We start from the raw sequence: 21017 nt of genomic DNA, 5'->3' as shown, positions 1-21017 counted from the left end.
GCTTGTTTAGGGGGGACACGTGGTCTCTCCTGTTTACTACCTGGTCCTTTGATTTACCCGGACAAGGTTGTCATCCTTGTAAGAGAGCCTCTAACTGTCTTTCATTTGCGGAGTATGAAAATGAGGAGAGAACATGTGTGTGTGTGGGGGGGGGTCTTCAGTTTTACATTTTATTTGAATTTTTATGGAGACGGACTTATAAACGCTAAAAGGTATTCAGATTCAAATGACTTGCTTTTACAGGGTGAGGACAAACATTTTAGAAACAGATGCTCTGTTCTTACCTCCCCCTCCCCTCCCCCCCCACCCCATTTAGCATGAACGTGTCTCATACAAAGAGGGTGAGAAAGAAAATACTGATCTGTAAGTGACTGAAAACAGTTACCATGTTTCTGAAGAACGTATGCTTACTAGGATACCTTCAAGTTTCTAGAACTTCCCTGTCATATCATCATGCCTGCTGATTACCAGCTTTCCCTGGGAATCACGGAATATACACATACTTCCCTCCAAAGCACAGAAGCCTCCAAAACCCCACCCTTTGCCCTCGACAAAAACCGCCTGCTCTGAACGGACAGCAGAGGAAAGGGCGTTGAGACCGGCGGCAAAAAGGAATCTGCTGCCCGCGTTCGTGTTAAGGGAAAACGAGGCTTTTGAATACCGGATCTTTGTCATTCTGAAGCAAAGCCATTCTGAAGGGGAAAGACCCCTCTGTCCCTCGGTGCTGTCATCTGCAAGCGGGTTGCCAGGAGGACTAAATGGGACGACCCACATGAAACTCTCAGAACAGTGCTGGCCACCTAACGCCGTGGTCGGCAAACCGCCAGCCACATGCAGCTCTTTGGCCCCTTGAGTGTGACTCTTCCACAAAATACCACGGCCTGGGCAAGTCTTTTGAAAGATGAAATAGAGAGGGCCGGAGACCGGGAAGCCAGGACACAGGCTTTATTGAAGAGAAGACTACCACTGCCGGCTGCTTCCGGAGAGAGGAGTGGCAGAGAGCGAGGGCCAGGGAGGATAGGGGACGGGGCTTAGGGCACTCAGCACAGGCTGATTGCTGGTTTCATGTAAGGCCTATGATTAGGGACCTAGGGACTTAGGAATGGGGGGGGAGTGGTTTAGGGTATTTGGCAGGTGCTGATTGGTGGCTCAGTGCTCAGGAATGTCTGGCTGCAGGTGGGGTTTACGTCTGTCCATCAGATTGAGGAAGGGAGGATCTATCATTTATTTTGGAAGAAGTGGCGTTAGAAGAAGTTTAAGTTTAAAAAAATGCGGCTCTCAAAAGAAATTGCAATCGTTGTACTGTTGGTATTTGGCTCTGTGGACTAGTGAGTTTGCCGACCACTGACCTAAAGCGTGCTGAGCGGCGAATGCAGTGCTCATCCAATCCATCTACATCAGTGTTTCCCAAACTTCTCTCATGGCGAGAATCACCTGGTGGAGTTGTTAAACTACAGATTCCTGAATCCCAACTAAGAAGTGCTAAACTAGAATTTTTGGGAACATATAGGTAGGTTCTAAGACAGAGCACTAAGTTAAGTATACAATTTTACCTATATGTTCCCAAAAATTTAGAATTTTAGTTTAGAATTTTAGAGCTGCTTCCTGCATTCGCTTCCTGTGGCTGCCACGGTAAAGGAGCACCGACTGGGCGGCTTACACAACAGAAAGGTATTTTCTCTAGGTCTGGCAGTCCAAGATCAAGGTGTCGGCAGGTCTAGTTTTGCTGACGCCTGTCCCCTTGGCCTGCAGATGGCTGCCTTCCCACTGTGTCCTCAGATGGTCTTTCCTCTCACCTCGATGTCTCCCTTCTCATAAAGCAACCAGTGAGACTGACTGAGGGCTCAGCCTGCAGCCTCAGTTTAAGGTAACCTTTTCTCCAGATAGTCACATTCAGAGGTGCTGCTGGGAGTCAGGACTTCAACATTTGAATTGGGGGAGTGTAGGGGCGAAAGGGTTACAAGTCAGCTCATAACACTTCCCAAATGGCCTCCTCCAACAGCTCAAAGCTTCCATAGTTATTAAATCAGAAAGCTGACCTCATAGATAAGAACATGAATTTCTTGCCCAACCGGTTTTTCTTTCTTCTTTATTTTTTTTTTTTTTTCCTTTTTAAAGGCTGGATGAGTCACCTTAAATAGACAATAAGGAAGAGAACAACAAGAAAAGCCCAAAGTAGAAGAAAGGAAATAATAAAGATTAGAGCAGAAATAAATGACATAGAGGATAAAAACCAGTACAAAAGATCAATGAAACCAAGAGCTGGTTCTTTGAAAAGATAAACAAGATTGATGAACCATTAGCCAGACTCATCAAGAAACAAAGAGACAGGACCCAAATGAATAAAATTAGAAAGAAAGTGGTGAAGTAACAACCACAGAAATACAAAGGATTGTAAGAAAATACTGTGAACAACTAAATGCCAACAAGCTGGACAATGTGGAGGAAATGTCAAATTCCTAAAAAAAAATAATAATATATATATAATCTTCCAAAACTGAATCAGGAAGAATCAGAAAACCTGAATAGGCCAAAAACAACCGATGAAATAGAAGCAGTAATCAAAAAGCTCCCAGCAAACAAAAGCCCTGGTTCGAATGGCTTCAGAGGGAGTTTTACTAAACCTCCAAAAAACTAACACCTATCCTCCTCAAACTACTCCAAAACATCCAAGAGGAAGGAACACTTCCAAGCTCTTTTTATGGGGCAGCATTACCCTAAATCCAAAACCTGTCTAGACACTACAAAGAAGGAGAACTATAGGCCAATATCCCTGATGGACAGAGATGCTAAAATCCACAACAAAATATTAGCAAATCGCATCCAGCAATATATTAAAAAGATCATACACCATGAACAAGTGGGATTTATTCCAGGGATGCAAGGCTGATACAATATTTGAAAAATCAATACTAGTAAATGTGATACATCACCAGAAACTAATTGAAAGACAAAAATCACATGATCATGTCAAGAGGTGCAAAAAAAGCATTCGACAAAATCCAACACCCACTTTTTATAAAAACTCTCAGCAAAGTGGGAATAGAGTGAGTATATCTCAACAAGATAAAGGCCATATATGACAAACCTACAACTAACATCATACCCAATGGGCAAAAACTAAAAGCATTTCCCCTAAGAACAGGAACAAGACAGGGATGTCCGTTTTCACCACACTTATTCAACAGAGTACTGGATGGCTCTAAGAAATGGAATCATGGGAAAAGAAGTCTGGACTTTACTCATGTGTCCACAGCAGCAGACAGAGCAAGGAGGGGAAGGAAATACTGATTTATTTCCTTACGTAATTCTGAGCCTACTGTTGTGGATGTACTCAAAGTAATACAGAGTTCTCCATTTCTCCACTCTTGTCACTGTATTCTGCCCTTAGAATACTAAATTCCGTTCAGTGGTCATCATGCTATTTTGATAATTTTTACTTTGGAAAGCAATGGGTATCATTGTGGCGTTAAAAGAAGTCTAAGTTTTAAAAATTTGGCTCTCAAAAGAAATTTCAATCGTTGTACTGTTGATATTTGGCTCTGTTGACTAATGAGTTTGCCGACCACTGGCCTAGATGCATCGGTAAACATATTGCTGGGAGAGATGTCTGAGATTCTGCTGCCTAGGGTTTCTTCTAGGATTTTTATGTTTTCATGACTTACACTTAATTAAGTCTTATCCATTTTGAGTGTATTCTTGTGTAGGTGTAAGTCGATGGTCTAGTTACTTTTTTTTTTTTTTTAATAAAATTTTCTTTTCTTTTTTTTTTTTAAATACATTTTATTGATTTTGTACAGAGAGGAAGGGAGAGAGATAGAGAGCTAGAAACATCGATGAGAGAGAGTCATCAATCAGCTGCCTCTTGCACACACCCTACTGGGGATATGCCTGCAACCAAGGTACATGCCCCTGACCGGATTCGAACCCGGGACCTTTCAGTCCCCAAGCGGACGCTCTATCCATTGAGCCAAACCAGTCTCAGCTAGTTACTTTTTTTTTTTTTTTTTTTTTTTTTTTCACATTATCTGTCCAATTTTCCTAACAGCACTTTTTGAAGAAACTCTACCAGGGGTCTTCAAACTACGGCCCGCGGGCCACATGCGGCCCGCAGAGGAGTCTGATCCGGCCCGCCAGGTTTTTTGGGCAGTGAGCGCAGCCGAGGTGTTACAGTAGGAATTAGTAGTTCATATAGTCCGGCCCTCCAGCTCTCTGAGGGACCGTGATCTGGCCCCCACTTTAAAAAGTTTGAGGACCCCTGCCTAGACGATGACAGGAACAACATTAAAATCCCCATTCAACCTGGTAAACTGTAAACTAACTATTTACTATTGGTGGTTTTTTACAGTGTGTACTTTTTTAATTTTTACTTATTGATTTGAGAGAAAGCAGGAGAGAAAGAGAGATATCAATTTGTTATTCCATTTATTTATGCATTCATTAATCGATTCTTATATGTGCCCTGATCAGGGATCAAACCTGCAACCTTAGTGAATCGTGATGATTCTCTAACTGACTGAACTACCCAGCTAAGGCCTAATTATTGTTTAAAAATCATGTTTTCTGATAACACGGCAAAACAAAATTGTTTAAGTATATTAGCACCCCCAGGTTCTCCCTTGCAGCAATGACGGTATATGTCTAGGCAGACAGCACCACTGCAGCCTAGGCCGCCGCTTCCTAAATGGCAGACGTGACTTGGGGCCCGTCCTCAAACCTCCTGAGCTACTCCTGATTCCTCCTTTTCTCTAAGCTGCTGCTCCTTTTTACTTAAACAAGAGGAAGCTTCCCACCGGAACTACAAAGAGAAAACACATACCACTGGGGACAAACATTAGGAACTATAAAAGTAATCGCTAACCTTTCCCTGTTTGGCCTGAGCCTCCTTCCAGATCGTTGGGGAATTCCCCACAGGCCAACCTTCGAGTCCCTGTCCCAGTCCCTCAACGGGTCACCAAAGGAAGGAAGCCAAGCCCGCTTAAGAAATCAACATGCCCCTACCGCTTCATGGGAAAGACACCGACAAAACCTCACCTCGAGCCTTTTCTTCCTCAATTAACCCAAAGTCCACTCACTGTCCCGAGTGAGGCCACAGGCACTTGGTGCCCATTTCCAAAGGTGACCGTGAAAAGCGGCCAGTCCGAATGGGTGACTTCCGCCATGGGCGTCTGGGTAAAGACAGTGCAAGAACGTCCTGAAAAAGAACACACCGAAGCCCAAAGATGGATTGTTCAACGCCTTGCCTCCTCCTTCTGACTTGTGTGCCTGGCTGAGGTCACGGTCAGATGGCCTCCCTCGTGCCTTGGGGACTGGCATCCAGGCACCCCTCACTGGCCTTTGTCAGGAAGCCCTGGCAAAGCCCGGCTCCTACACACACGCTTCAGCATCAAAGCATGGGTTTGTAATTCCACCGCCTGTGGTGCCACTGGCTGCCTGTGTCAGTCAGCACAGGGCAGGGCAGAGGGCAGGGTCGAGGGCGGGGCGGAGGGCAGGGTTCTGTACCGGGCACCATGGCACAAGTACATACAGCTGGGCTGGCAGGGGACGCAGAGAGCACTTCCAGATGGGCCACTGCCAAGGCTGTCCTGGCTGTTCTCATCCAAGGCAGCAGGGAGCTGTTTATGCAGCCGAGTGTCCACCTCGATCAAGGGAAGAGCTGGGTCTCTGCATTTCATCCGCAAGCAGGCTCCCCCATCCCCCCACCCCAAGCACACCCCTACCCGCTGTACTCCGAACCCCACCTCCTGTGTCAATGGGAAGACACTGAAAAACGGCACACGCCTGTATACCGTCACTCCTCAGCAACAGTGGTTTTGGTATTTTCAAATTCCCCTTCTGCCTCAAAGAGTCAACTCCAAATCAGCACCCACAGCACCCTCGTGGCCACTCACAGGCATGCAGGGTGCAAAACTTTCTAATTGCCCCACCCACATTCCGGGGGGGGGGGGGGGGGCGGGCAAGATGACGCCCTACCTTCTACCTGGGCTCTTGGCAGCACAGGTGTCCTTTTCACTGTCGACTCACAGGCACCTACACACCTGCCCTGGGAGCAAGAATTCGCTGCTCACTAATCCCGGGCTGGCAGGGGCCTCACAGGGCATGACCACTGTGACTGATGAGGGTCAACGATGCTATATGCCTGACATGGCCTCCACCGACTCTGCAGAGAAAAGGCACTTTATCCCACAAATTAGAAGTGACAGCTACAATGAAAAGCTCAGCAGACTTTTATATTCAACTAGGGGCCTGGTGCACAAAATTCGTGCACGGGGGGGGGATAGGGGGCAGAATGTCCCTCAGCCCAGCCTGCATCCTCTCCAATCTGGGACCCCTTGAGGGATGTCTGACTGCCCGTTTAGGCCTGATCCCAGTCAGACAGCCCTCTCACAGTCCAGGACTGCTGGCTCCAAACTGCTCGTCTGCCTGCCTTCTTGATTGCCCCTAACCACTTCTGCCTGCCAGCCTGATTACCCCCTAACCACTCCCCTGCTGGCCTGATTGATGCCTAACTGCTCCCCTGCCAGCCTGTTTGCCCCTAACTGCCCTCCCCTGTAGGCCTGGTTCCCCCTAACTGCTATCTCCTGCAGGCCTGGGTCCCTACCAACTGCCCTTCCCTGAAGGTCTGGGTCCCCCCTAAAGTCCCTCCTATGCCGGCTTGGTCACCCTTAACTGCCCTCCCCTAGAGGCTTGATCACATGCAACTGCCCTCCCTTGCAGGCCTGGTCCCTCCCAAATGCCCTCCCCTGCTGGCCATCTTGTGGTGGCCATCTTGCATCCACATGGGGGCAGCCATCTTTGTGTGTTGGAGTGATGGTCAATTTGCATATCACTCTTTTATTAGATAGGATAGAGGCCTGGTGCATGGGTGGGGGCCAGCTGGTTTGCCCTGAAGGATGTCCCGGATCAGGTTGGGGGTTCCCTTGGGGCATAGGGCGGCCTGGGAGAGGGGCCTGTGGTGGTTTGCAGCCGGCCATGCCCCCCAAGCAAAGGCCCTGGTATCTGGAGTCTATTTATCTTCTACAATTGAAACTTTGTAGCCTGGAGTGAAGCCAAGCCTTCTGCTTGCTCTGTGGTGGCAGCCATTTCTGTTGGGATTTATGTATCTTTTATAATTGAAACTTTGTAGCCTTAAGTGGAGACCTGGGCCAGCCAGGGTGTACGGAAAGCTTGGCTTCCTCCATTGCCATGGGCAAACCTAGCCTCCCACTCTTTCTAGCTCCGTGGCTGCCTCCATTTCTGTTTGGATTTATGTGTCTTCTATCATTGAAACTTTGTAGCCTTGAGTGGAGGCCTACGCCTACAAGGGCAGGTGAAAAGCTTGGCTTCCTCCATTGCCGGGGAAACCCAAGTCTCCCTCCTGCTCTCTGTTGCCATAGCCATGTTGGTTGGGTTTATTTGCATATTCACTTCTGATTGGCTTTGTGGGCATGGCTTATGGGTGTAGCAGACTGATGGTTAATTTGCATATTACTCTTTTATTAGATAGGATTATGTATATCTGCATGAAGAACTCCCTACTGTGGCATAGTAGGGAGTGCATTCCGGATCATGGACCCCGACCCTGGCCTGTGGCCAAGGGCAGCCCCCGAGGAGCACACAGCCTGCTGCAGCCCTGTCACTAGACACTTAATCCCAGGTATGCGACAGCTGCCACCCAAGTCAAGTATCCTGTGAGCATATTCCAGCCAAGTTCTTACTCAAAGACACCTTCTACAACATCCAGAAAGGAGAGACGCCATCCTCCAGGGGCCCAGCCCAAGCCTCCAGACTGAGAGAACAATTTCTGATGCTCTCCAGTGACTCATCTGCTATTGGTGTGGATGATGCCCAGCCACACAGGCATCTTACAGAAGAGGAAAGAAACGGAGCGCAGAGGGGAAGGCAGTGGCCTGGAATCATACCAGCAGTGAAATGACGACGCTGGTGCAGGAATCCTCGTCTGTGTGGCCTTGGAATCCAAACCCTTAGCCACAGAGCAAGGCAGCCAGCACTCCATGCTGGTGTGTGAAAGGAAGGCCTGCGCCCTGGCAGGTGTACCCGCTGGTTGGAGGAATGTCCCTTCACCAGAAGGTGGTGGGTTCCACTCCTAGTCAATGAACATCCCGGGTTGCAGGTTTGATTCCCGGTCGGGGCATATGTGGGAGGCAATGGGTCGATGTTTCTTTTCCCTGCCTCTCTCTAAAAATCAATAAGTAAAATAGGTAAATAAAATGATAGCCTACAATATCCTTTTCTTTACTCTCACAGCAGTTTACAAACTGTGATATACCTTGACAGCCACTCCTACGTTCTCTATCTGCAGTCACTCTGAAAAATAATAACGAACTGTTACTGGAGGGAAAATGGAGCAAACACACTGAGAAACGCAGCACTGAGGACACAGCTGACCCACCGCCTTCCTGCTGCCAGCCCGGCTGCTCCAGGAAACCCTCCCCACTTCTCTTCACCCGGAGCCCAGTTCTCCTGAGCTCTTATCAGTGTCCGCCATGCATTCTTGGCCCCGAATAATTGCTTAATCTTTCTGGGCCTCCTTGGTTTTCTCATCAATGAAACACGGATAAAAATTAAACCCAGTCCAAGGGCCACTCTGCAGCAGGCGTGAGGAAGCACTAGCTCAGAGCGAAGCCCTGCAGATCCCAAGACCCGTGCTCCTCCTCGGTGGTCAGGGTACGAGGCACGCAGCACGCCGGTGTAAACTCTGCACCCTAGAGCCGTGAGATGCCCCTGCTGCACCCACAGGCCGGTGGCCCCCATCGCCCCACGGGACGGGAAGCCCAGTGTGGGAATCCAATCCCCAGGCCTGCAGGACACACCCTCTGCATTGGCTTCCCCTTCCTGCTGTAACAAACCACCACAGTGAATTCTCTTACAGTCCTGGAGGGCAGCGGTCCAGAGTGGCCTTGGGGAGCTAAAGTCAAGGTGTAGGCAGGACCAGTTCCTCCTGAGGCTCCAGGGGAGAATCTGTCTGCTGGACTTTTCTGACGCCCCCTGTGCTCCTTTATACACCCGTCTCCCCCTCCAGGCCTGGCATTCTCCCGTCTCCCTCCAGCTCTGAGATCACTCTCCTGCCTCTTTCTAGGACGCTGGTGATTGCACTGGGCCCACCCGTGTCATCCAGGATAGCCTCTCATCTACAGTCAACTTCATCACATCTGGAAAGGCCCTGCCGTGGGGACATCTGGGAGGCCTTATTCTGCCCACCCCCCTGAGTCGATACTAAGGTGTACTGAGTGCTGCATCTTCTAAACTTTACGTGCACCGAGCCTCAAAACAGCCCTGCAAGGTGTGTGGAATGGTCACTGCCCTCTACAGATGAGAAACCCGAGAGACCCAGAGAAGTCAGGTCATTTTCCCAAGTCACACAGCTAGGAAGGAGCGGCGGCTGAGCTCGAACCCAGCTCCTCAACGCCCAAACCCATGCTGGTGTTTCACCAAGGAGCTCCGTTCAGCCAGAAGCAAAGCACCTGACGTCAGAAACGGGCTCCCCGCAATCCAGGGCAAATGCCTTGTTTCCCGAAACCTCAGCGACAGTGTCCCAGCAGCAGGACGTGGAACTCCCTCCGGAGAACAGGAGCACGGGGCCCACGCGGTTCCCGCCAATCACCTTCACCTCTTGGCACCGTGACATCATCAGCGCTGAGGGACACCGTCTCCCTGGACTCCTGGCTCCTATGGTTTTGGTTTTTTAACCACAAAACCACCCCAACCACCCTGCCAGCTGAGAGCCATTGGGGGAAAGGAGCTGACTGGATTCGAATTCAGCCCCCTCACGAGGACTAGCTCTATTGTCTCCAGCAAATTATTTAACATTGATCAATCTTAATTTTCTGGTCTATAAAATGGGGACGTTAATTCCCCAAACACACAGTCATTATGAGGATTAAAACAGGACCACTGAATCCCTGCCAGAGCCTACCTTTAACCCCCATCCTCTCACCCCCCACCCCCACCCTATTATATTTTAAGAAGCCTCCCATCCCGCTGTTCCAAACTTCTTCTGTTCACCAAGGTTCCCGCCTCCACATGCTGCTTCTGAAGCTGTAGACTGAATACAAGCCCATATTTGCAAGTGCCTGGCTCCCTGATACATGATTTGAGTCTGAATCCCTGTCACTATGTAGGAAATAAATTAGTTCCAAAGTGACAAATTCTACAGGAGGTGTGACACTCCTAATATCACACAGAAATCTTTTTCTTTTAACGGTCTGCACCACTCCCTCTAGATCCCATTAACAGGGCATATGTCTTTCTTAGTGAACTACCACTTTTATCTTCATTTTTTTATTTATTACTTGAGAGAAAGAGAGAGAAAGGAGAAAGAAAAAGGAGACAGAGGCAGAGGGAGAAAGCAAGTGAAGCACTGATTTGTTGTTTCACTCATTTATGCATTCACTGGTTGACCGGGTTACGGTGAATGCATCCTCTCACCCCCCAACCCCCAACCTTGGCTTCTCCAGACTGCCACTTTTAAATATTTATTTGCACGTTCTCTCATGCACTGAATCCGAGGTTCCCAACTACGACTGCAATTGAAAGCATCTGGGAGCTTTGAAAAGGTAAATACATTCCTGGGTCCCACTGCCCATTCTGACTTCCGAAGACGAAGACGGACATGGGGCAGGGGCGGGGGCTGGAGCTGCAGAAGCTCCCGGATGGTGCCAACGCCGGGCAGGGCCAGGACACCTGCACCTGTTGTTTATTCATCTTTCATCCCAGTCACCTGGCAGGGCCCGGGCACACCGTAGGCAAAATTTCATAACAGTTTGCAGCATGAATTACCTAAACTTTAGAGTCCACTGACATAGAAATGCACTAAAATATTTACTTAGGGTGTATACTGCATCAGGCACTAGGCCAGGCACAGAGCTCGCGCTGACATCACCCTTCAGCCTCGGTTGGTCAGGAATAAAACACAGAGCGGAGAAGGAAGGGGCGGAGGGCTGGCTGTCTCTGGGTCAGGCCATCCTAACCCATCCTCCCTCTGCGTCTTCCCCGCGGTCCTCAGCCGAGGTGTTTCCGCCCTGTTACAACAATGGGGCCTCCTCACCGGAAGATTCAAGGAAGGCAGGGACCCCACAAAATGGCAGCTGGCATCCGACCTCCCCTCACCTCCCCCTTCCCTCCCCCATGTACACCTGACGGAGCCATCTAGGCGTTCACCCTCCCCACCCCCTGCACCAAGCACAGCCGCTGCGTGAACCGAACCGCAGGCCCAGGGAAGCGCCCAGAACGCACGGACAGGCACCAGGGGAGGACCGGTCCCGGGGGAGGGCCGGTCCCGGGGGAGGGCCGGTCCCGGGGGAGGGCCGGTCCCGGGGGAGGGCCGCACCCTAGCGCAGCCCCGCCCCGCTGCCGGCCTCAGCCTTGGGGCCCGGGCCTCACCTGGGCGGCCCGGGGAAATGCACATTCTCAGGCCCCGCCGCACCCCCAGGAACTGATGGACCGGTCTGGGCTGAAAAATCTGCATTTTAACCAGCTCCCCTCCACCTTCCCCCGCTAGGTGAATCTGCCGCAGTTGGTGCCACGGTCCCTCCAAACCTCAACAGGTCACTGCCAGCCTCCCAGTAGGAAGACAGCAGGGCGCAAACACCGCCCCGTCCCCTCTCCGGGGAGGGAGCCCGGGCCGCCCCGGCGCTGCCGCGGCCAGAAAGCCGCCGCAGGTGGCCGCCCGCCGGCCGGGCTCCCTCCCTCATTGTGGGGTGCGGGGAGGGGTCCGAGATCGGCGGGGAGAGCCCCACCCTCCCTCCCGCGGCGCCGCTCCGGGTCCTCCCAGGGCCGGGGACTGAAGGGGGCCGTTTCGGAGCGGGACCCGGGGGCGCTGCAGCGGGACCCCCGGCCCCACCCCAGCCAGCCGAGCTCACCCCGGGCCCGGGGACGGCTCCGCGCGCCGAGCCCGGGTCCACATCCATCCCCGCGGCGAGGAGAAACCAGAAAACAACACAACAACCCGAGCACCGCGGATCCCAGTGCACCGGCGGTGCACAGCGCCGGCGGCCCGGCTTCCCGGGCTCCTACAGGGCGGCGGCGGAGCGCCGAGGGCCGGGCGCGCGGGCCCAGAAGGACGGGATCGCGCGGGGGACCCGGCCCGGCCGGAGCGAAGAGGAGCCTCGCCCCGGCCGCCCGCCTCCCCGGCTGCCCGCCGGCCTCCCCGCCTCCCTCCCCGGCCGCGGGCTCATGGCGCCGCGCGGCCGCGCTGTCAGGCCCGGCCCGGTCCCGCTCACCCGGCGCGGGGCCTGCTGTCCATCCGCCGCTTCGGGCGCACCGGCTGCAGCGGGATGTGGTCCGTCATGTCGCCCGCGCCGCCCGCCTTGCCGGCCGCGCCCCCCGCGCCGCCTGGGCCGCCGCCCGGTCCGGCCTCCGCGCCGCCGCCCGCCGGCGCCGCGCCGCCCCGGGGGAGGAGGCCGCCCCGCGGGAGGAGGCGGCGGCAGCGGGCGGGCCGGGCCGGCTGCGAGGGGGCGAGCTCGCGAGCGCCGGGCCACGCGCGGAGCCGGCCGCGCGGCCCGACCGACGGACAAGGGCGCACCATGGGCCCGGCTCCGCTGCGCCCCTCGCCCCGCGCCGCGCCCGCCGGAGGGAGGGAGGGAGGACGGCCGCCCTGTCCGCGCCGCCGCCGCGTCCCCGGCCCGCGCCGCGCGCTCCCCACGCGCGCCCACCGGCCACGCGCCCCCCGCCCCGCCGCGCGCGCCCGCCCACCGCCCGCCCACCGGCACCCGACCGTCACCAGCCACACGCAGCCCCCCGCCAGGCTCACCCAGCACATTGTATACACTGTTTCACATGCTCACTCTTCTTTCACATGCTCACGCTTGCACCAACACGCATTCACACGCTAGCCCTGCACACACTTATTCTCACCTGCTCATTCCCCACTCTCTGACAGTCACAAGCGCACAAACCCCTTTCCACCTCACTCCCAACCCTGGCGTTTCCAATCACACCGGCACACACCCCGGTGTTCACCCTCATGTGCCCATCCTGGATCTCTGGCCTCGCTCACACTCACGTGTGCCCCTAGGAATCACAGTCCACGCAGAGGGACACGCTTACCTCACTCCCCACCACCCTTCACCCACTGTCATTCTCCCACCTGGGTCCCCGGGAGTCAAACACACACGTGTGCACGCACACACAGACCTGCACATGCTCATTCTCTCACTTCCCCGCGAACTCTGGGGCTTACACATGTGCCCTCTCACTCATTCAGACATTCAACCTCACACCCCCAACCCCTTCACCCAGACCTGCAGCACACTCACGGGCTCCCACACTCTCTCACAGTGTCTGAGACCTTCCAGCTTCCCAGGGGCCTGATAAATTTTGAGAACAGAAAGAAAATGAAGAGTGGTCCGTGTGCTGCGACGAGGAGAAACAATAAAACAGTCCAATGCATGGCTGATCCTATTGTAATTGCACCGACTGTAAACAGTGCTGGGCGGGCCCAGCTTCTCGGGGTTTCTAAAGAAAGGTGGACGGGATTCTAAAATAGGGAGGAATAATGCTCCACTGATGGTTGGAGCATTCACTGTGCATGCTCCAACCATCAGTGGAGCATCCGGTTTGATTCCTGGTCAAGGGCGTGTACCTGGGGTGAAGGTTTGATCCTGGCCCCCCCCCCATTGGGGTGTGTGCAGGAGGCAATCAATGGATGTGTCTCTATTACATCAATGTCTCTCTCTCTCTCTCTCTCTCTCTCTCTCTCTCTCTCTCTCTCTCAAAATCTATGGCGGGAAAATATCCTCAACAAGAAAAGAAAGAAAATGAATAGTGGTGAAGGGAGAGCGGGCAATTAATCCCACGTAGCTGAAGAGTCCCTAAATGTAATCCCTTACAAACTAACCTACTGCAACTGAAGTAAACCTTCAAGTCGTTACCCCTTTGTATCTCCTGCGGCGTGCCTGCCTTCCAATTCCTCTGCTACCAGTAATGGGGAGCCACCAAAAATATGAGTCTGGGCCCTGGGTGACAGAAGGAGGTGCTGGGTGGATCCCAAACCAAAGTGTGACTTACCTCATGTCCCGATCAAGTTCCTCCAGAAAGAAGCACGTCCTTAGAAGTTGCTGCACTGCACCTCCGAAGGGAAAAGAGGTTCTTGGGCTGACCTCTGATGAAGATTTACCAGGAAGCATGCATTGTAGGAAGAGCTTTATCTGTTCCCAGTACCGTTCTTAAGAGCACTCTGGTCTGCTCTGCTTTCTGATTTCTCCCTACACCTGGGGCGGTGATCGATACATCTCACGGCACACAGTTGGCACACAGTGGACACTCATTGGGCACACAGTAGGCACTCAGTATTTGTTGAGTGGGGGAAGTGCTTAACACCCTGACACCTAACTGAGGCAACAGACTGGGCTCCACACTCTACCACCAGCCCCCTCTCAAACCCCACCCACCGCAGAGCAGTTACAGACCCCCTTTTCCAACCCCCTCCCACACGTGGTAACAAGAGCAAGGAGATGGTGACCCTTTAACCCAGCGCCCCCCACACAGCTGGGGGTTAGTAACTGTGAGCTCTGTTTTTACCAAGCACCTAAAACATACGTTGGTTCCACACTTAACTCTCCTAACGGGCTGGGCAGCTAAATCTAAGTAATCACACCCATTTCACATGTGAGGAACAAGGAGCTCAGAGTGGCCAGCACGAAGCTGCGTGGTTAGGAACAGGCTGGGCTCCAGACCTGGTCTTTCGGGCTCCAGAAGGCAGGAAAAATGGCCTCCTGTGGCCAATGGAATCAGTGATCATGACCCTCCAGGCACCGACTAATCCAGATCCCAAATATCTTCAAGCCCCCCATGGATCTTGTGGAGCCCACCTGTGGCCACCCTCATCTGACGGGGCCCTCATTTTCCAAAACATGGAGAAATAACCGTGGCTTCCTCGTCACATGCAAGCCATCGGGCCTCAGTTTCCTCATCTGTAAAATGGACTCATTGGATTGTTGGAAGGATTACATGAGTTAACCATATACTTAAAGCAATGGGAAGAGTGCCTACTCAAAGGAAGCAGTGTGTAAGGCCGTTAGTACAGGGTTGTTAGAAGAATTGAGACCAGTAATGGGAACAGATAAAGCTCTTAGTACAATGCATGCTTCATGGTCAATATTCATCTACTTTTTTCCTAGTGAGCATGTATCACTTTTACAATGTTTTTCTTTAAGTTAATATATTTTTAAAAACCAAAGAGCCCCTTCTTAATCTCCAAAGGTAATACCATTTTCACATAAAGAGAAGGGTGATTTTTATTGCCTTTGCATTTTTGTTTTCTTCGGTGCACTTTTATAATCATTAGAGAAGACATTATTTAATAAGTATATTTTTATTGATTTCAGAGAGGAAAGAAGAGAAAAGGAGAAACAGCAATGATGAGAGTATCATCAGTCAGCTGCCTCCTGCACACCCCCAACTGGAGATTGAGTTTGCAACCCGAGAATGTGCCCTGACTGGGAATCGAACCATGACCTCCTGGTTCATAGGCAGATGCTCAACCATAGAGCCACACCGGTCAGGCTGGAGAACGCACTTTTTAAAAATACATATATCTTTATTGCTTTCAGAGAGGAAGGGTGAGGGAGAGAGAGTTAGAAACATCAATGATGAGAGATTGAGAGATAATCATTGACCGGCTGCCTCCTGCACGCCCCCTACTGGGAATTGAGCCTGCAACCCAGGCATGTGCTCTTGATTGGAATCAAACCTGGGACCTTTCAGTCTGCAGGCAGATGCTCTATCCCTTGAGCCAAAACAGCCAGAGTGAGAAGGCACTTTTTAAGACTCCCTTTCAGCAAAGCAATCCCTCAGGCACTTAAAGGCTTTTATCTCATCTTTTTTGTTGTTGTTGTTGTTGTTTTAATTTTATTGATTTTTTTTACAGAGAGAAAGAGGGAGAGAGAGTTAGAAACATCGATCAGCTGCCTCCTGCACACCCCCTACTGGGGATTTGCCCGAAACCAAGGTACATGCCCTTGACTGGAATTGAACCTGGGACCTTTCAGTCCGCAGGCCGACACTCTATCCACTGAGCCAAACCGGCTTCAGCTTATCTCATCTTTTTTTCTTTTTTTTTTTTTTTTTTTAATATATTTTATTGAGTTTTCACAGAGAGGAAGGGAGAGGGATAGAGAGCTAGAAACATCGATGAGAGAGATACATCGACCAGCCGCCTCCTGCACACCCCCTAACGGGGATGTGTCTGCAACCAATGTACATGCCCTTGACCGGAATCGAACCTGGGACCCTTCAGTCCGCAGGCCGACTATCCAAACTGGTTTCGGCTCATCTTTTATTTTATTTTATTTTATTTTATTTTATTTTATTTTATTTTAAATTGATTTGAGAGAGAGGAGAGAGTAACATTGATTTTTTTTCTCATTTTTTTTATTAAGGTATTATTATGTATACATATCTTACCAATTCTCACCCCCATCCCCACTCCCATACATGCCCTCCCTCCCCAGAGTTTTACATCCATTGGTTATACTTATATGCATGTATACAAGTTGTTATACTTATTTATGCATTCATTGGTTGATCCTTGTATGTGCCCTGACCAGGGATCTAACCCACAACCTTGGTGTATCAGAACGATGTTCTAACCCACTGAGCTACCTGGCCAGGGCATTATCTCACCTTGAGAGAGACCTAGATGCCTGAGGTAGGCAAGAGGCTCATGGGACCCTCAGGAGCAGTGCCAGTGTTCAGGAGAACAGAGTAGGGGCAGTGGTGGCAGAAGCGGTAATACTGGGTCCTCCTCAGGGGGCTGCAGCACCTGGCCCGGCCCTGCCTTCTGCTCCTGGTGCTAGGAATGGTCCTCCGAGTTCTGGCTTCTGAGGAGCAACGCCTTTCCATGGCCTGGACAGCCCTCAGGCCCTGGTGCAGTAAGCCGCCAACTCCTAGATACCCAGGGTGGACAGGGCTTTCGTGGGTAAGCCAACAGAGTCCACAAATCAGAGAAACTGAGGCCCACGGACGTTGCCCACCCTCGCCAACAGATGGCAGCCGCACCATCAGCCTTGTTTTCATAGACGGCCAAGCCGGGGACTCCTGCCTATCAAACGTGGGAGGACAAGACGCCGAGAGCACTAGCTGGGGAAAGTGGGAGCTCAGTCAATAGCGATGCTTTGGGAAAACTCAGGCGGGTCAGAGAAGTAAGGAAGCCCTTTTGGTGTCTAGAACCTTCTCTCTGAATGAATGCTCCGGGCTCTGGGTAGTCCGGGACCAGTTTCTCAACCTTGGCTCTCCTGACATTTGGGCTGAATATTTCATTGTGGGCCATCCCTGTTAGCAGCGTCCCTGCCTCCGCCTGCTGGGTGCCAGCAGCAGCCCCACCCCTCCCAGCTTGACAAGCACATGTGTCTTCAGACATTGCAAAATGATTCCCGGAGGGCAAAATTGTCCCTGTCTGAGACCTGCTGGGCTAGCATGTGGTGTAAAATAATTTTTACGCCCCTAGTAAGGCTGTGACTCTAACAGGAATCTCGTCTCCCCACCCCTCTTTTTTGTTGTTGTTTTGTTTTTAAATATATTTTGTTGATTTTTTACAGAGAGAAAGAGAGAGGGATAGAGAGCTAGAAACATTGATGAGAGAGAAACATCGATCAGCTGTCTCCTGCACACCCCCCACTGGGGATGTGCCCACAGCCAAGGTACGTGCCCTTGACCGGAATCGAACCTAGGATCCTTCAGTCCATAGGCCGATGCTCTATCCACTGAGCCAAACCGGTTTTGGCCCCATCCCTCTTTTTTGGAAAAAGAACTCTGTAAGTATCCAGCCTGTGTGACACAGTGGTTGAGCCACACTGGCCGGATGAACCTTGAGGACAAGGTTTGATTTGATTTCCCATCAGGGCACATAAAGAAGCAACCAATGAATGCATAAATAATTGCAAATCTCTCTCCCCTCTTTTACCCTGGCAGCTGACTGGTGATTCTTTCTCATCATTGATGCTTCTTTCTCTCCTTTTTTTTTTTTTAAAGATATTTTTATTGATTTCAGAGAGGAAGGGAGAGGGAGAGAGATAGAGGACCAATGATGAGAGTCATTGATGGGCTGCCTCCTTCACGCCCCAGGAAGCCAGCAACCCGGGCATGTGCCCTGACTGGAATCTAACCGTTACCTCCTGGTTCATAGGTCAACACTCAACCACTAAGCCATGCCGGCCGGGCTCATCATGGATGTTTCTATCACCCTTTCCCTCTCCCTCTCCCTTCTTCTCTGAAATCAATAAAGACATATTAAAAAAAAAAAAAAAAAAAAAAGCGTTCCACAGCAATGCTATCCTCCAAAAAGAATAGGGAGTTTAGGAAAATTCCACAGAACACTCACTCATTCACCGAGAACCTACAATGTCCCAGGCCCTGGGGATAGTTAACAGGACAGACACAACCGGCTTCCTGGCCTCTAGGCCTCTGCTGATTTCTAGAGAAGGTTATAAATGACTTTGAAAAGGGCAAGGTTCCCTGTGCCTGTCATTGTCTTTGAGCCATTTTACAGCTCCACAAGGTGGAGAAAACTGATAGTGATACAAAGTGTTCCTGTCCACAGGAATGCAGGTGAATTCTGCCCTATGAAATGCGGTGGATTATTGCCCTGTGAATGTTGACCGGGGATTTGTAAATTCACTTCAACGTTCCTGATTGCCTATCACTGGGGAGTTCTTGCAACTCTTTGACTCCCTTGTAAATCTGTTAATAAAATCATATCCATTTTATATTTATAGGAGTCATGATTTTTCCTTTTTAAAATATGGTATGTTAACAAGGTAGACAGAAAATAAACAAGTAAACATTTTAAAGTGCAGAATGCCATGTGGATAATAAAACAGAATGTGAATGAGATGCTTGTTAATCACCATAACTTGCTAGAAATAAAAAGTTGGCAACCCTAAACAGTTCCCTGTTTCACATCCCCTATTTGTTTTAATGTTTTTAAATATATTTTTATTGATTTCTGAGAGGAAGAGAAAGGGAGAAATGTCAATGATGAGAGAGAATCATTGATCGGCTGCATCCTGCACACCCTCTACAGGGATTGAGCCCACAACCCGGGCATGTGCCCTGACCAAGAATCAGACGGTGACCTCCTGGTGCATAGGTCTATGCTCAACCACTGAGCGACACTGGCTGGGTTAAATTTTTATTTATTGATTTGAGAGAGAGAGAAAACATCAATTTTTTTCATTCCACATATTTATGCATTCATTGGTTGATTCTTGAATGTGCCCTAATCGGGGATCAAACCAACTGAGCTACATGCCGGGCCACCCGCCTCCCCTATTTTTTAAAAAATAATTTCATTGGCCTGTGGGATCCCAAAGATTAGCAATCTTAAATTACATTAGAAAAAAAAATCCATTCATTTCTTCTCCCTCCTCTGTAGTGTTCACCACATGAGAAAATGAAAATGAAGAAAGAATTGTCTCTGACACAATTTACTCAGGACATTCACGGAGGTCAGTGAAAATAATTTCTCCCTTCAGGGTGGCCTGAAAGCCATCAGAGTCATCAGCAGGCATTGGGGAAAACAAACAAAAAGTGCTCTAGGTAACTAGCCGGGAACGTTTCTCCCCCAGCAGGTAGACCCAATGCCAGGCAGACCCACAGCTTTACCGCCAGCGGGTGTGAAGGTCATTTGTTTCACTGCTTTTAATTTTAAGGCAGATCCCCAGAAATCCCACCAGGATAAAACAACCCTTCGTGTCCCCTGTTTTTCATGTCATAGTCTTCAGATCACGATTCCTCTCTATTTCCTTCTGCTTTGCTTAAAACAACAGGTGGTTCACAAAGGTTTGAGGGTGGAAGGAAAGCAACATGGAAGAAATGCAAGTCAATTGGGAAGTTCATGCTTCTCTCGGGAGGGTCACTGTCAGATCTCCTTTGGATTTGAAAATAGAGCTTGGAACTTTGTTTGGAACACATTCGCAAAGTATTACATTATCTCAATTGGGAAGTACACTACTGAGAGGTCAATTTATTTCCTATCTCATTTCAGCCTAGTTAACGAATGCTCCATTTGTCTTTTGACATTTTTTTTAAAAAATATATATTTTATTGATTTTTTTACAGAGAGGAAGGGAGAGAGATAGAGAGCCAGAAACGTCGATGAGAGAGAAACATCGACCAGCTGCCTCCTGCACACCACCCACCGGGGACGTGCCCGCAACCAAGGTACATGACCTTGACCGGAATCGAACCTGGGACCCTTCAGCCTGCAGACCGACACTCTACCACTGAGCCAAACCGGTTTCGGCTGTCTTTTGACATTTACAAATAGTTGGAATTGGTTACAGCGAAGTGATAAGGCCCTAAGAGGTTTGTTTGTTTGAAGGCAAAAGTCTGAATTTTCATGAACATGTATCCCTACACAACAGCCATACTTCACCAAATATACATCAATCCTAAGAAATTCCAATCTAATCATAATTCATATTTGGGTTCGGCCACTTTAACAGTTACATTTTATGGCAAAATGTACTTTAATTTTATACTCGAACTTTTACCAGCTTTTCTGAGAGAACTTTTAATTTATGAGCCTCTCTTGCTCAGTTCAAGCTTCATTCACTTTTAGATACTTTGGAAAAAATAAATAATGGACATACTCTGTCACTCATAAAAAATGTATTATCTGTAACTTAAGAAAATAAATGGCCAAAGAGATGCATTTGTTACATATAAGTAATAAAGTAAGAGTAAATTTTTAAAAAATATATTTTATTGATTTTTTACAGAGAGGAAGAGAGAGGGATAGAGAGTTAGAAACATCAATCAGCTGCCTCCTGCACACCCCCTACTGGGGATGTGCCCGCAACCAAGGTACATGCCCTTGACCGGAATCGAACCTGGGATCTTCCAGTCCGCAGGCTGAAGCTCTATCCACTGAGCCAAACCGGTTTCGGCATCAGTAAATTTTTTGAAAAGAAAAAAAATAGGCATTCCTTATTTAAGTGCTTAATGATTTTACTTGGAAACGAGAGAACAGAACTGCCTGAAGGAACCGATAGGACGAAGGGTAACTGCTCCACTAG

The 21017-nt window shown here is 50.1% G+C and overlaps 1 protein-coding gene and 1 long non-coding RNA gene across 2 annotated transcripts in view; both read right to left on the bottom strand.

Annotated features, from left to right (window-relative positions):
* Window positions 1-12408, bottom strand: part of ATP9A (ATPase phospholipid transporting 9A (putative)) — a 124781-nt gene extending 112373 nt beyond the window's left edge. The window contains exon 1 of the mRNA XM_084886983.1: window positions 12222-12408. Within this exon, the coding sequence (XP_084743109.1) occupies window positions 12222-12289 (68 nt within the window). The 5' untranslated portion in view covers window positions 12290-12408. The remainder of the gene's footprint in view (window positions 1-12221) is intronic.
* Window positions 1-21017, bottom strand: part of LOC311624151 — a 244719-nt gene that overhangs the window by 112373 nt on the left and 111329 nt on the right. The gene's annotated exons all lie outside the window — the stretch shown is intronic.

The sequence above is a fragment of the Pipistrellus hanaki genome (assembly GCF_964339955.1).
Source record: "Pipistrellus hanaki genome assembly, chromosome: 6".
NCBI classification, from domain to species: domain Eukaryota; kingdom Metazoa; phylum Chordata; class Mammalia; order Chiroptera; family Vespertilionidae; genus Pipistrellus; species Pipistrellus hanaki.
The sequence above is the reverse complement of the archived record's forward strand: the minus strand, read 5'-3'. Positions and strand labels throughout refer to the sequence as shown.